The sequence below is a fragment of the Fopius arisanus genome, unplaced genomic scaffold (genome assembly GCF_000806365.1).
Source record: "Fopius arisanus strain USDA-PBARC FA_bdor unplaced genomic scaffold, ASM80636v1 scaffold00081, whole genome shotgun sequence".
In the NCBI taxonomy this organism is placed as follows: Eukaryota; Metazoa; Arthropoda; class Insecta; order Hymenoptera; family Braconidae; genus Fopius; species Fopius arisanus.
This window is the reverse complement of record NW_011887820.1, coordinates 581,293-596,213: the sequence shown is the minus strand read 5'-3', so window position 1 is coordinate 596,213 and position 14,921 is coordinate 581,293. Positions and strand designations below refer to the sequence as shown.

The 14,921-nt window shown below is 39.9% G+C and overlaps 1 protein-coding gene and 1 long non-coding RNA gene across 2 annotated transcripts; one reads left to right on the top strand and one right to left on the bottom strand.

The window, feature by feature from the left end:
• Megf8 (multiple EGF like domains 8) lies at positions 1-12,744 on the bottom strand (the record flags this gene model as incomplete). Its single annotated transcript, XM_011311067.1, is given in 4 exon segments — positions 1-9,389; positions 9,657-9,820; positions 12,046-12,329; positions 12,452-12,744. Coding segments are annotated over 3 exon segments (9,054 nt in total). The 5' UTR covers positions 12,251-12,329; positions 12,452-12,744.
• LOC105270236 (uncharacterized) lies at positions 9,784-11,647 on the top strand. The gene is made up of 2 exons (XR_892515.1): positions 9,784-10,081; positions 11,355-11,647. It is a non-coding gene; the product is annotated as an uncharacterized lncRNA (long non-coding RNA).
• Positions 12,745-14,921: the final 2,177 nt, after the last annotated feature.

The window sequence follows — 14,921 nt, the reverse complement described above, 5'->3', positions numbered from 1 at the left end:
GGATAAACTTTTTACAGAGACTGTCGCGCGACAACCACCTTAAATGAAAAATTCATAATTTTCACTAGAGAGAATTAATCAATTGAAATAAAATTTTGTCTTATTATCTTGTTCGTCGAAAATCTAGAAAATTGGTGATCATTAATTACTAATTAATCAATGTTTTTATCAAAAATACATATATTTCAGTTAATTAAATTAAAAAATGTTCCCTGCCCCACCAGGAAATCTGCAGAGAAAAAAAAATATATCCATTTACAAATATCCATTCACTTAGAGGAAATAATAATAATAATTTGTTTAATACTTTGTCTTAGTCTTTGAATTGTATATTCCTCAGAAAATTTTCAGGACATCCCGATTAGATATCAATTAAAACAATTATGACTTCATGAAACTCAATAATTATTAAAGATAAAAAAACTTAAAGAAATTCATGTCCCAGGAAAATGGGAAAATATAAAAATCGAATAATCATTGAGTTTCCTCGAGCCACATGATTGTTACAATTAAAATCTAATTACAATCCCCGAAAATAAATTCAATCGACCTGAAAGCAGTTTCAAAAAAAGGTATATTCCGATCGTACTTCCCCCAAGAAAGAATATAGTATTTCAAAATAAATTTATTCTCAGAATTTTCAGCCAAAAGTATCAAAAAGAAAAAAAATCTCACCTCACTAGATCTCAAAAGACTTTTCCAAATTAATTAACAGCATGACTATTCCTTCGCCTCAAGAAGACGCGACTATTAACAGGATAGACCCTCGTCAAGAGAATCAACGAGCTAGCGAGTGCCAATTTAACAGGAGCATGGGGTCCCCCAGGAAGCCTAATAAAAACAGTAGCAACAGCAGCGATTCCATCATCAGTGGGTTCAACAGCTACAGGTCTGACATCACTATGAAAATTAACGAGTTTATTCCTCCGTCCCTTCCTCTGCGGAGAATTAGTGCTGAACTCATTGCCATCTCGATCATAAAGAATAGTAGCCGATGCAAAAGGTCTCTTAGCCATATGAAGCATCTCCACGACGTGCCTCCTCCTGGCCCTCCTGACATCAGCAGCTTGTTTAGTCTTCCAGGCAACAACGCAGGCAGCGAGAAACAGAAAGAAACAGGAGAAGAACACCGAGAAGAAGACAAACAAATCAATATGGAGTTGATCCTGCCTGAAGAAGATCATCCCATAGGCAGCGCGTCCATTAATCTCAGGGTATGGAGTGTCAATGGCCCTCAGTGCAATATGGAACTTGGTCTGCCCCAATTCGTGTCTGTCCTGCGGCAGAGTCAGTACCAATCTGTTGGTGAGATTCCTCACAACGAGAAAAGTGTCCTTCTGCTCGATCGTGATAAATGTTGCCAATCCCTCAGCATATCTCTCCATCACGACATACTGTGGTCCAGTGTTCCATTTCATCTCAGGAATGCTCTCATTAGGAAGAAACTCAACAATCCTCACTCGATGCAGCAGATGATCATCAAACCAATTATCATAATGATCCTTTCTCCACTTGAATCTCTCATCGAGTCCCACCTCCTGATAGCCAGTCGACGAATTCAAATTAACAACGAATGAGTCATCCCTGGGTGACAGGAAGAGATCGAGAGCTCCTTGAGTCACATCCACCATCACTCTAATATCAACATTCATGAATCGAGGCTGAACCATGTAGAAGACAGTCTGTCCTGGATTGAGGGGTTTGGGTTTCATCTTGCACTCGTCAATGAGCTTCGAGTCAAAACACATCTTGTTGTCAACAGTAACAGTTTTGTAGCACTGGTGTCCACCAGTGGGTGTACCAGCATAATTCTCTCTGCACTTGCTGCACTGGGCTTTCCAACAGGGTGTCCCCTGGACATTGGTACCTTTGCTTGGACCCGGGGTGCAGGAGGGCTCGCTCTCAGTGTTATTACCACAATTGCATTTCTCCCCAGTGACTGGATCACACGTGAAACCATGCCCATGACATTCACACTGACGACAGACATCTCTAAGATCTTCAGTACCTCGAAAATATCCTGGCACACACTCACCGCATTTATCACCCCTCGTGTTATTACCACAGTTAACGCATTTGGCTTTGGACACTGGTCCTTCCACGAGTTGTTTAGTCAACAATTCAATTGACATTCGATCCACAGAGTTTGGATCAGACACAGTCATGCTCTCGTTTATGCAGATTCTGGTGTGTCCATTGCAGTAATCAAGACAGGGAACACACTGTCCGTTGTCAGCGGGATTACCTACGTAGAGTGGTTGACATTTGTCGCACTGTGGGCCCATTGTGTTGTTGTGACACTCCAGACATTCATCGAGTTTGTCAGGACCAGCGCAATTGCTGTGTCCGTTGCACTGACACTGAATAGAACAATTGGCACCAACGTAACCGAAATCACATCGACAAACATTGGGTTCTACACATGTACCCCTGACACATCCCTGAGTGCACATTGGCACACAAGTCTTTCTCCCAAAATCATTGAATGCTAGGGCAGTCTCGTTCTTGTATCCATCACCGCACATGCACTCGAATCCCTCCTCAAGGTCAAAGCACTTTTCGCTCTTTGGAGAGCACGTGTGATGACCGTTTATGCATTCGTCCTCTGGTGGACACCTAACGTAATGCCAGGAGAAGACTTCAGGTTTTCTGATTACATAAATCGCGCTGTCATTCGTTGAAGATGATTCGTGTGAATCTGTATCATTCGAGATAAGAGGAAGTGATGTTGTGGCTGGAGGTGGAGTCGGTGGTTTCATCTGATTGTAGATCATTTGACAAGTTCCACCAGCTGGATGATCAGTTGGTGCCTCTAGAGATCCCTCTGTGCATATTCCTTGACCAGTGATATTCGCTGAATCCAGAGAGCACCAGCCGCAGTGCGAGTGCTTCAGACATGTGCTGCATTGTTTGAAGACGGAACAGGGCTCAGGGCAGTGTTCAACGTCAGTGTTTTTGAGGACAAGTCCACAGACACCTCCAGCGCAGTACAGGGGCTGATACGAGGGTGAAATGCACTCGTTCATTTGAGTGGACCATCGACACTCGTGCCAACCACCCTCTGATCCCGTACCTTTCAAACAACTCCTGCAGTCTTTATGATCACTGCATCGTTTCTCACATTCACCACTCGTCATTTTGATGTTAGATCTCTCAACGAGACTCTTGGAAACACAATTCCAGTCGAAGATAGGCTCAGCTGTCTGCTTCCATCCTGAACCTGGAGTTTTCAATATCTGTCTCGTCCAAACGCAGTCATCACCCAAATTATTACATTTATCACAGTCACTAGCTGGACACTGGCTCTCCCCACACTGTCCCACGTTTGTCACAGATGTTGGAAGACTGTTACATTTATTCGATTCATTGCAGTCCTTCGTCACTGGTATGCACTTACCCACTGGGCAATTCATACACCACTTGCACACTTGATCCTCATCCTTGTAGTATGGCCACTGTGCAAGACACTCTGAACAGCTCTTCAATGACTGACACTTTCTGTTCGCCATCCACTCGGAATTGCAGAATATCCCGTTGGATCTTTGAGCCTGAGTGACATTGATGTCACACTTATCATCTTGATTCCCAAATAATTGATTTGAGAAGCAGTAAGACGCGTTCTTTCCATCAATCATAGTTACAGCGCAGAATGAGCAGCCGAAGTACTTTCTGCAAGTGTTCTTATCAGTCCAGAGACTGCAGAGATCCTCAGGAATGCTGATCTGGGTGACGTGGCTCTTTATCCCCCCGTCAAATCCACCAACGACGTACAGAAGATTTAATTCTGGATCTGCATGAGTCATTGCGTGTGCGTAAGCAGGTGGTGGAGGTGTTCCAATGATTTCCGTGTCCTTGGTTATCAGTCTAATCCAGAGATTGCACGCGTACTTGTACGCAATCAAGGTGTCACTGGTGTTGTGGGGATTCTGTCGACCACCAAAAATCACCATGTACTCGTCAGTTGTCACTGCTGAGTGTAGAAATCTCGCCTGTGGTAGAGAACTTCCATCGTTTGAGTCATCATCAAAGGGCGGAAGAATCGACCACATTCTCGATTTGTAATTCAAGGCGTACAGTTTATTCGAGATGAACGTACGATTGACAGCATACGTGTAGCCACCGAATACATAAAGACTGTCTGATTTTGTGTGATAGACTGTAGTGTGTCCGTAAACACCGAGGGGACCATTCCCCAGGGTCTTCACACTCTCCCATATCTCAGTCTCCAGATTGAACTCCCAGACTTTATCCAGGTATCCGTACTTGGGGCTAAATCCTCCGATTAATATCAAACTCTCTGATTCACCATTTCTTCTGAGGGTCAGGGTGTGCCCTGCCAGGGGTGGAGGCTCATCCTTCAGGATTGTATCTTGTTTCACTAAACTCCACCTCTGATTCTGAAGGGAAAATTTCCAGAAGTCACTCAAGGTATTGTTGGACAGTCCCTGAATACCCTCTTCCTTCATCGTCAGTCCCCCATAGATGAAGATCTGCTGACGGCTGTGTACGATCTCAGCTGCATGGAAGTATCTACCCTGGGGCATTGAAGCCTCAGAAGTTGACTCTACAGTCACTGGCATCCAGGTATTATTTTTAGTATCAAATAATCGGATGTCGTTGAGGGGCCCATGACTCAGGGAATATCCTCCAAACATCCAGAGACTTCCTCTCCTGTCTGCAACTAAACTGTGACCAAAACGAGGAAGTGTTTTACGTAAGTGATCCAGATGATCAGCGAGATACTCAGAGTTGAAGAGTTCTGTGAATACCAGCTGGTGATCCTTGATTTTAATCGCACAGTCACGACCTCCAAATCCTGGTGAGCACACACAGTGTCCATAACTCTTGTCACAGACTCCCTGTTTCTTGGTGGACGTACAGTTATTTGGACAGAGTTCAATGTCACAGTTTATCCCGACAAAGCCAATTCTGCAGAGACAATTACCCCCTCGACACTCTCGATTGGAAGGGCAATTGTCACCACATGTCATAGCAACGTAACTAGCATTGAATCCCTCAACCTCATCCAGCTGTTTATAATGAACAGTTAAAATTCCAGACTTTGCTTCAACTGTAACTGGATAATCAGTGCTCTCAGTGCAATAGACTCCAAGCAATTGACTCTGATGACTGCTCGTTGAGGACACGAAATCAGGTAATCCATCATAAACATAAACACTGTTCTCCTGACAGCTGACATTGATATCATCATGAATACTGAACTGAATGACACTCTGAGTAGTCAACGAAGAAGTTGGTGGATTAGCAGATGAGAATCCGCTCTTGGGGCTGACAATCCAGAGACATTCCCTGGTTGGGCTGCCACCCAGATGGCTCTCCCACAATGACAACTGAGAATGTCTGCTGCCAAGTCCCTGTTGTCCACTGCCTTCACCACTGAGCATTCCCCTAGACATACACCCATAATAGCACATGCCCCCATCCCTGGGATCACCATAATATCCCCTCCTGCACTTTCCACAGGTCTCACCCTTGGTGTTATCCCTGCAGAAGCATCTACCTGTCTGTCTGTCACAGTAATCAAGATCCTTATCACCGTGCTCATTGCAATTGCACTTTCTGCAGCCCAAGGGGCTCGTGGCATTACCATAACTCCCAGCTTTGCACTCCTCGCAGTACTGACCTGTCGTCCAGTCCTGGCACTCATCACAGACACCAACGCTGTTGATACACGTCGAATGATTATAGCAGCCACAATTGGTCCTGCAGTCAGGCCCAGTCCACCCAAGATTGCACTCACATTTGTAATCAGGTGCTTCACTACAGTTACCATTTACACATTTCTCATAACAGGTTTTTGTGCAGTTTTCTTTTCCATCGCCATGAAATCCTCTCTTGCATTGACAACTGTAGCTACCATGGGTGTTGGTGCACTGGGCGTCTTTATGACAATCGTGGAGCCCCAGGTCGCACTCGTCGACGTCAGGACATTGGGCATAAGCCCAGCCCACTTGCTCCTCGGTTAATGTCTCATTCAAGTGATCCATTTGATTCTCGTTTATTATTAAACTGCAATTAACATGGGCTCGGTTGAAATCCCCCTGAACGCAGACACCAGTGATTGGATTATCCAGGGAATAACACCAGCCACAGCTGAGGGAGTGAAGACAACTTGTGCAGTTTGAGTGACGATTGCACGATTTGCACTGGTCATTGCCAGTGAGGGATGATCCAGATCGCGAGGTGACACCCATCAGTCCTGCTTGGTCCATCCACTCTCGGCAGAGACCGAATTGATACTCTGATGTGTAGACAGAGAAGGAAAAGCACTCTTGAGTGGCTTCACACCAGACACATCTTCCTCGATCATCCAGGCATTGCGTGCAATTCGATCTTTGTCTGCAGGGGATGGGACATTCTTCAAGGCTAACAACACTGTTTGGAAGTCTTCCCAGTCTAGCACATCTTGCCTCCTCTGTCCACCACTCGCAGAGATTAGTGGATACGCAAGACTCGCAGGAGATGTAGTTGGAGCAATTGGCGCAGGAGGAGGGATTGATGGTGAGATAGTGCCACTCGTTTATGGGATTTCCCTCGTCGTCGTAATCGATCGTTATTGAACAGCTCTCGGTCTCGTTGGATGCCCTCGAGAGACAGCTGTTGCTGACATCACACCAGCCACAGGATGAATCTGTTAAGCAGTGGAGGCAATTTCTGTACTGCTCGCAGGAACCGTTCTGGTAGGGCTCTAGGTACTCGAAGGTGAAGACTTTTGGATTATCACCACTTCTGTTGTGAGTTATCTCCATTTTTGAGGGATAGGCGTAATTCGCTGTTACCATTCGTTTTGATTCAAAGTCCAGGAGATACCTGCCGGGCTCAAGATTCATATAACTTCCATCAGGCCACTTGGTTGAGATGCACTGTGATGTCTCAGCTGTTAAATTAGCTACGAGTTCAAGATCACTCGAGCTATTATGACGAGATACTCGGAGAGTTGCACTGTTGTAACTCACACAGATCTTCAAATGCTCAGCTGAACTCACCCAGTACTCCTGGGGTGGTCTGAGGAATCCAGTGAGTCTTGCTATCATCTCACCCCCAAGTGCAGACTCTGTCTTGGCCCCTTGCATCGATGGCACATTAAAATCAATAGTCGTAGCATTGACAATGGTGACAGAATCAGGCTGGGTAAAATTAACAGGTGGTTTGTACTTGAGAAATGTCAATCCAGGCCTCTTATCCATCTCTCTGCACTCTTCAACTCTCGTTATCTCAGTTCCCTTGCTTCCCCACCACGCAGGAATTCTCGACAAGGTGTCATCCCTGGAGCCACAAACCCCATAATTATCATTCTTATGGTGACATCGAGCATTCTGCACACACCAAGTGCACGTTCCAAGATTGAGTTTATTCGAGATGGAGGTCTTTCCCTTGGAGTTGGTACCCCATCCTCCACCAGGTTGTCCATGAAGTAGACACGAGTGACAGTCCCCCAGGACAGGACACACACCGGGACACCTAGAGGTCTGCAAATTGGTGGTGCAGTTACTTCCAATTGTTCTGCCATAACAAATTTCATCAGCTGAACACCAGCCACATTCCGGATTAGCTGAGCACTCGGTAAAGCTCTTGTGCTTTGGACAGAGCTGCTCAGGCTCTACGTAATCTCCATCCCCAGGTGCTAGCATTGGAGGCAGAGTATAAGCAAGAAGATCAGCATTGACATTTCCATGGTATCCTCCAACCAGAAGAAGTGTATTTCCATTTCTGGCATCAGCAGCATGAGCAAATACCCCCTGCTGCTTGGGATATCCAGAATCTTTATCACTTACTCCAAGGACCTCATGACTCACCCATACATGACACCCTAAATTATAAAGATACATTTGATTGTCGTAGCAGATCTCCTCTTTATTGTGTCGATGGGAATATCCTCCAAAGACAACTAAATAATTTCCAATGATGTTGCAGGTGTGAAAAGCCCTTTCTCGTGGTACATAGATGTCCGGAAGATGCTCCCTGGGGTAATGAATCTCAGACCAGACCTTGCGATCCAGCTGGAACACAAACATTCGATCTGAGAGTTTGCTGAATCTTGCAACACTGGCAACAACTCCTCCATAGACAAGAAGTGAATTTGTTGCTTTGTGATAGACTGTGCAGTGAGCAACAACTCTGACGTCCAGCTCCTTCCCTCCTCTGGGGCGGACTCTCCTCCATTTTTCAGAGGATGAAGATGAATCCGTTAAGTCGAGTTTAATGCTGAAGAGACTTGAGGAAAATTCTCCATCAACTGTGCTACCTCCAAACACGTAAACTCGATCCTCGGCAAGGGTCAGGGTGTGCCTGGTGAGATGTGGAGGATAATAGTCTGAGTATTTGGCACGAAGAGTCCAGATTTTTGTGTTTACATTGTAATGCCAGAGTTCATTTGACAGGGAGCCGTCCGCCAATTTGCCCCCGTAGATGACGAATCCGTCGGCATATCTACAGGCTGCATGGCCATACCTGGGGCTTGGCTTGAGTGTCTCGTTGGTGCTGGAATTGATGGAGCTGATGGATTCAGTGAAGATGGTTTCGGTGGTTGAGTTTGTGTCGATTATCTGTTGGACGAATTCTGATTGCGTTGAGGTTTTCTCGATGAAGAAGTGGAGATCGTCGGTGTCTCTGGGGGCTCTGAGGAGGGATCTGATGAGACGAGAGTGTCTTCGACGATTTTTCTCAGATTCACGGGCTTCCTGGGCTTTACGGTGCTCTGGGGTATTTCGTAGCTCACGCCAACCGTGTTGGCTGGTGTCTATCGTTGCCCGATCACGAAGACTCAGCGTACCGTTACCTTTTATGTTGTAGAGCAACTTCCAGACGAAGGACGACGACGAGAGACCGTATTTCTCCTCGGTACCTCGCTCTAGCTCACTGGCGATCAGCATTGGATCTAGAGATTCAGCAGCAGATGCACCTTCTAATACTGTCCCATGCTCATCTTCCCACTGACTTGTATTAAATCTGTAAACTTCCAAGTCCCCAAGAACATAATTGAGATCATATCCTCCAAATACATAGAGAGAATCAGTTTCACTGTCATAAACGGCTGAATGAGCTGCTCGAGGTGTCATGCCTCCTTCGGAGTGCGATAACCAGTGCCACTTATTGCCCTCAGGATGAAGAGAATGAAGCGAACAGGATTGTCCCGAGAAACCTTTCCTGCACTGGCATCTCTTTATTCCACAGGTACCACCCTGACCGCAATTATTTGGACAGAGAGCCCTTGAGCAATCTTTTCCACCCCAATCATTCTCACAAACGCACGTATTGTTGATGCACTTTCCATGCCTGGTGCAATTATTGGGGCAATCAGTCACTGAAAATTCAGCATGAAAACCATCGAGAACGTAATTGGTATCACTATACAATAATATCAACATCTGAAACATAAAAAATCATCAATTTATCAAATAAAAAAATTAAAATAATTCTATTAGCGAATATTTTTCATGCTAAAACGCACAAATGGAATTTGGAATATATATGAAAAATAGTCAAGTGTCATGCGGACGTATTGCACTTTAGAAACTATAATTTGCATAACCGGAATGATTATCTAGTGTAGCCAGTGTTCTGTCACTGTGGACAAAGTATTCGACATTGAAGCAAGTGTATAATTGCGTAGGACAGAAAGATGAGGTACTCACGTAACCAGATGAGGAGGTAACTTGTTGCGGTTCAGTTTTACCACTGAAACTACCCAGCAGTGGTGAACGAAACGAGTCTCCATCGTAAACAAATACATAATCATAGCTGCATTCTGTTCCCATCGTTCTGAAGCTCAGAGTTATGAATTGTTGGCTGTTGTTTGCTGCAATGAAAATAAATTGTTTTCAATATTGGCATTTTGACCAGTTGTTTATCATTTTGCAATTGCACTAGTCGAGCTGATTTGCATGTCATTGAAACAAACTAGTTCAATGTTCATTAGAACAATGCGATATTAGACCTTTTCTTGTAATTCTTGTGGATCCTTGGCCTTTCCGGCCTCATGTTCGATGGGTTTTTATATGAAATGGATACTAGAAGCTGTTATGGAGTTTATTTGAACGAAATTACTGTTTTTCAAATGGTGAGGAGTGAAATTTGAAATATTATTATCGATAATTCTTCATCGATCCGAGGGAATTGAAAAATTCAAACGGCATCATTAAGAGCGTGTTGAGACCTTTAGAATATTATATATAATATATTACATATTATATATTATATATTATATATTATTGTTATATATATTAGGCTATACGCCATGAATTATATGGAATAAGATAATTAATAATAAAAACGAAGCTTAGAGCGTGAGGTAGCAGTAGAAAAAGGGAAAAATCTTGAATAGTCCAACAAAAATGCAAATAAATCAGAGACAATTGGAGCCATTTTGAAGAGCAAAAAATGTTATTTAAAATGGCATATAAATATATATTATTCCTATTTGTTTACTTTGGAAATGTAGGAAAATTGAACAGAATTTGAAATTTCGGAAAAACTTGAAAATCACATTTTTACGTTCAAATCGCCATAACTCAAGGGAAAATCATGAGAATGACATAATTTCAATAATTTTACAACATATTAATTCAATACGAAAAGGAAAAGAGGAATTATTTATTTAATTATCGAGTATATCTTTGCAATCCGATATTCTCAATTTATTAGAATAGATTGACTATTTATTAAATTAAAACTATAAAAATCATAGTCTAAAAATTGAGTGCAAAAACAAGAGTCAAATACTGGGGATTCAAAAATTAAGGGAAAATAATGTGAAAGTCATTTGAGGAATTAAGATTATACTTTAAAAGTAAAAATTAAAAATTCATTGTCAAAATAGAAGTTCTCACTGAGAATAAATGAATACTGAATATTAAATGAAAGAATAAGACGTTGATAGCTCGTATTGAATCAATTAATTTCCGATTGATGAGCGATGTCTTTAAGTAATTAACTCACATAAACTAGGATCTAATTGATTTAAAGAGGTAAGGATAGCTCGACGATTATTCCAAAGAATTGTCCTAGAAAGGAATTGCGGAAAAATTGTATTGTTAACTTAGAAATTATAATCAGTAATTAGTCTCAGATTATTCCGGTTTACTAAGAGATAAAAGGAAAAGATGTAGATGAAAATAGAAGGTAATGTGCACTTCAATTTTCTCAAACGTGTGTTAGTAGATTGGAGTTTTTATTCTAAGACAATAGGAATAGGATTATCTCTAAATAAAAATCTTCAACTACTTCTATCATTCTTTATTAATTGGTTATTCTTTAACTATTCATGTAAAATCTGTTAATTTTGAGGATTTAATTTAGGCTCTGTTGATCAGAACTTTTTATTTTCATTTCAGGCAGGGTGGAAGAACAATTAATGGAGGGGCGGGAATTTCAAGTAGCAGGACGTTTATTTTTACTTGTTTTGCAATTTTAATCAAGTGATTTTCTTTCAAATGTTTTTTTGTTACGAATTCACTTGGGAATATCAATCAACGTTCTTCACGAAAAGTGGAAGATATTTTTCATTTAGGAATTCCGGCTTTCTCGGTAGAATTGAGTTATTGAATTATTTGTCTTCAAGGTGTAAAATTGATTGTTTGTTTATGCTTTGTAATATAAATCGTAATTTTGAGAATTGAAAAGTTTTTAATTGCCTTGTTAGTTTTTAAAAAAATTTTCAAATGATTTCCAAAGCTTTCTCAATAGAAAAACCCAAAATAAAATTTCCAAAATGCAATATTTGATTATGAATTTTAATCAATTAGAAAACATCAATTCTCTACACCACAATTAAATGAATTTTAATAATTATCCTGGCCTATATTTAAAAAAACCATGGAAAAATAAAAAAATTCCGATTAAAAAAAGCATCCACGCCAATAAAACAATAACATTTACCGAATAAATAAAAAACTATTCACAATGAAACCTAAATAAGTATAAACACTTAAACCGTGCGGATTTCCTAGTAATTATTTACGTTATATTAATAAAAAAAAGTTGTTTCTGTGTGAAAAATTTGGAAGGAATAAAAAAGAGGTTTACCTTTGATCAGCCATTCACAATGAGAATCCTGAGTGTAATTAGATCCCATGGGTCCATCACTGATCATTCCCCAGGTGTCAGTAAATACTTTCCTCGTTTTATCACAGGGTACTTGTTTTGGTGTGACCTGGGGTACAAGTTCAAGTCCCCACATCAGGCACGTCCACATGACGAACCATATAGACGTTATTTCTATCCACCCCATCGCATAATAAAACCTCAGTCCTCGTTGAATCTACGTATCCTCATCATCCAACTTCATTGATAATTTCTCCCTGATTCACCTAAAAAAATATAATAACAATAAATAAATAAATCCAACAGCTCGTACACGAAACTCTTCTAATATACCAGGAGCTCACAGACTATTTGATGCAAATCTGGACTGATAATCAGGCACACCTACCAGCTTTCAGTGACAAGGCCAACTTGTAAACATTGACGATGTATTGATCAATGATTATCTCTGCATCAACATTCTCAGGTGAATTTATTTAACACCACATGTCAATCACTCTATTTACCTTCACACCACCAACTCCAGTTTTTTATTGTTTAAACGACGATGATGTTGTGTACTTGGTTGGTATGTAGATATTGGTAGATATATTGGCTCTGTATATAACCAATAATACCAGTGCAATACAACAATGGGGGATTGCACGTACGTGAATGTATGCCTCTGTATTCTCAACGATTCTCTAGGTCTTCCTCGTCTCCCGGGATTTGCCGAGTACATTGTATTGCACTCTCATATCGATATTTGTCATTCGACTTTATATCGAATATATCGATACTCGCACAATCGATATATCGATTATATCGATATGAGAAATTTCCCCCATTTTTTCAAAACGATATCTATTTTTACGTTTTTCTTATTAAATAATTGTTTTATCAAATTTTACATTTGTTTACTTATGTTTCACTGATATTTAAATTTAAATTAATTATAATAGACGTGTTTTAGTAATTATTTTTTTAGTTCTTGGAAATTGAAAAATATCGATTTTTAACTATCGATACTTTTTACGACTATATAGGTTGGTATCGATATGTCCACTCGATACGATTATCAGGATCGATATTGACAATATATCGAATAAAAAATGTTGGTGCACTCACTGCAGAGGGCGCTCCAATAGAAATCATCGAGAAAGTACAAAATTATGATAAGAGTGCATTGATTCATGCGGAAAAATAATTGAGATAATGACATCACTCCTTTGTAAAATGAAATCATCGAGTTATCAGAAGTTAAACACTACATTCTTTAAAGGTTTTCGAGCTTCTGATTAATTACTCAGTAATGAAGTGGTAAAAGGAGAGAAGTCCACTTCAGTCTTCCATGAATTATTTGCAAATATCTCCGAAACTGATGAAGATAGTGAAAGTTTTGTCAGAACCTTTTTAATAATTCTCGATTGCCTCTAGAAAAAAGGTTCTGATATAAAATTCGTTATCTCCCTTAGTTTCGGAGATATTTTTGAAAAATTTATTGAAAGGTCAACTTTCAATTTTAATATTTTCACCGTATTTTAAGGAGCAGAATTGTAGAGTTGAAGCAAAAATGGCATTTGATTTAAAGAGGGAATATTTTTACAGTAATGACTGCATATTATTCATAAGAAAAGTTTTTTTTGGGTTCTGGGAATTTTTAATTCAAAATTCGTCTGCGTTTTAATGAATTCTTTGACTCCAGAAATATTTGGAGCACAAGGAAAAAATGTAAAGTGATTGTTACATGCAAATTATCAATATTTTAAGAAATTCTAAAATTCTGCAATCGATTTTTTTTTGCATAAATCACATTGAAATGTTAATTGACAGTGAAGCCTGAACCGGTTTGAGTTGGTTTTAACTACTGAGCAGTTTTCAATGAAAATATCGAAACGTAAGAGAAATAATGACATTATCGTCATAACTTTTTTTGCAGAGCTAATTAAGAGCTACAAAAAAGGTATCACGATAATTTTTCTATCTGCTTTAATTTCTGATATATTTCTGAGAAACCCTCACAAGAGTTAAGTCGACTTATCGAGTTTATCACTTCGGTAATTAATTCAGTTCGTGAGGGTCTGAGAAGACCTTGGGATTTCGAATAAAAAATATGTTACCAAACTCCGTTAAGTCTTTGCAGCCAATATTTGCACAATACTGCGTGTATAAATTTGCCAGTCGATTTGTTATTTAGCGTAACAGAATTCAAATTCAAGGATTACGTATATTCTGAACAATTTATCCTCTATATTATTTTGTTGTTACCAATTTTCCATTAAAAATAATCTTTATAATAATAAAATAATAATGTTCTCTAAATCATCGACATAAAAAATTACCAAAGTGGGTATTGAAATAAATTAATGCTAATATAAATAAATAATACAATAACAAATTGAATTATTATTCAGTAAAAAAATTTTTCTCAATCAGTAATTAGCAAAATCAAAAATTTGATTACATGAGTAATCGTCGATTTTTATTATTTACTGCCTATTTTTTTATTATATTATTTACTTTTTTATGGATTAAATTCACTCGATAAAATTGTCTCAGTGCAACAGTTATTGAATTTACAATTTCGTAAGAATTAACGAGTCCTAATTGTTGAAGTTATTACATTTATAAATAATTTTATATCGAGAGATAGATAACTCAACACACAATGAGACGGTTTATTAATTATAATACAATTATCAGATGTGTCTTGCGATCGTTAAGCACAAGAGTGTCTGGAAAAGATAATTTACTCCAAAATTGGGACTTCTAATTACTCCGTCAATTAATCGTTTTTTCCGATGATTGTTAGCTAGCGGCCTAGTTGTTGACAACCGCTAGAACGCTAGCTAAAAATTATTGAAAAAAACCATTAATTG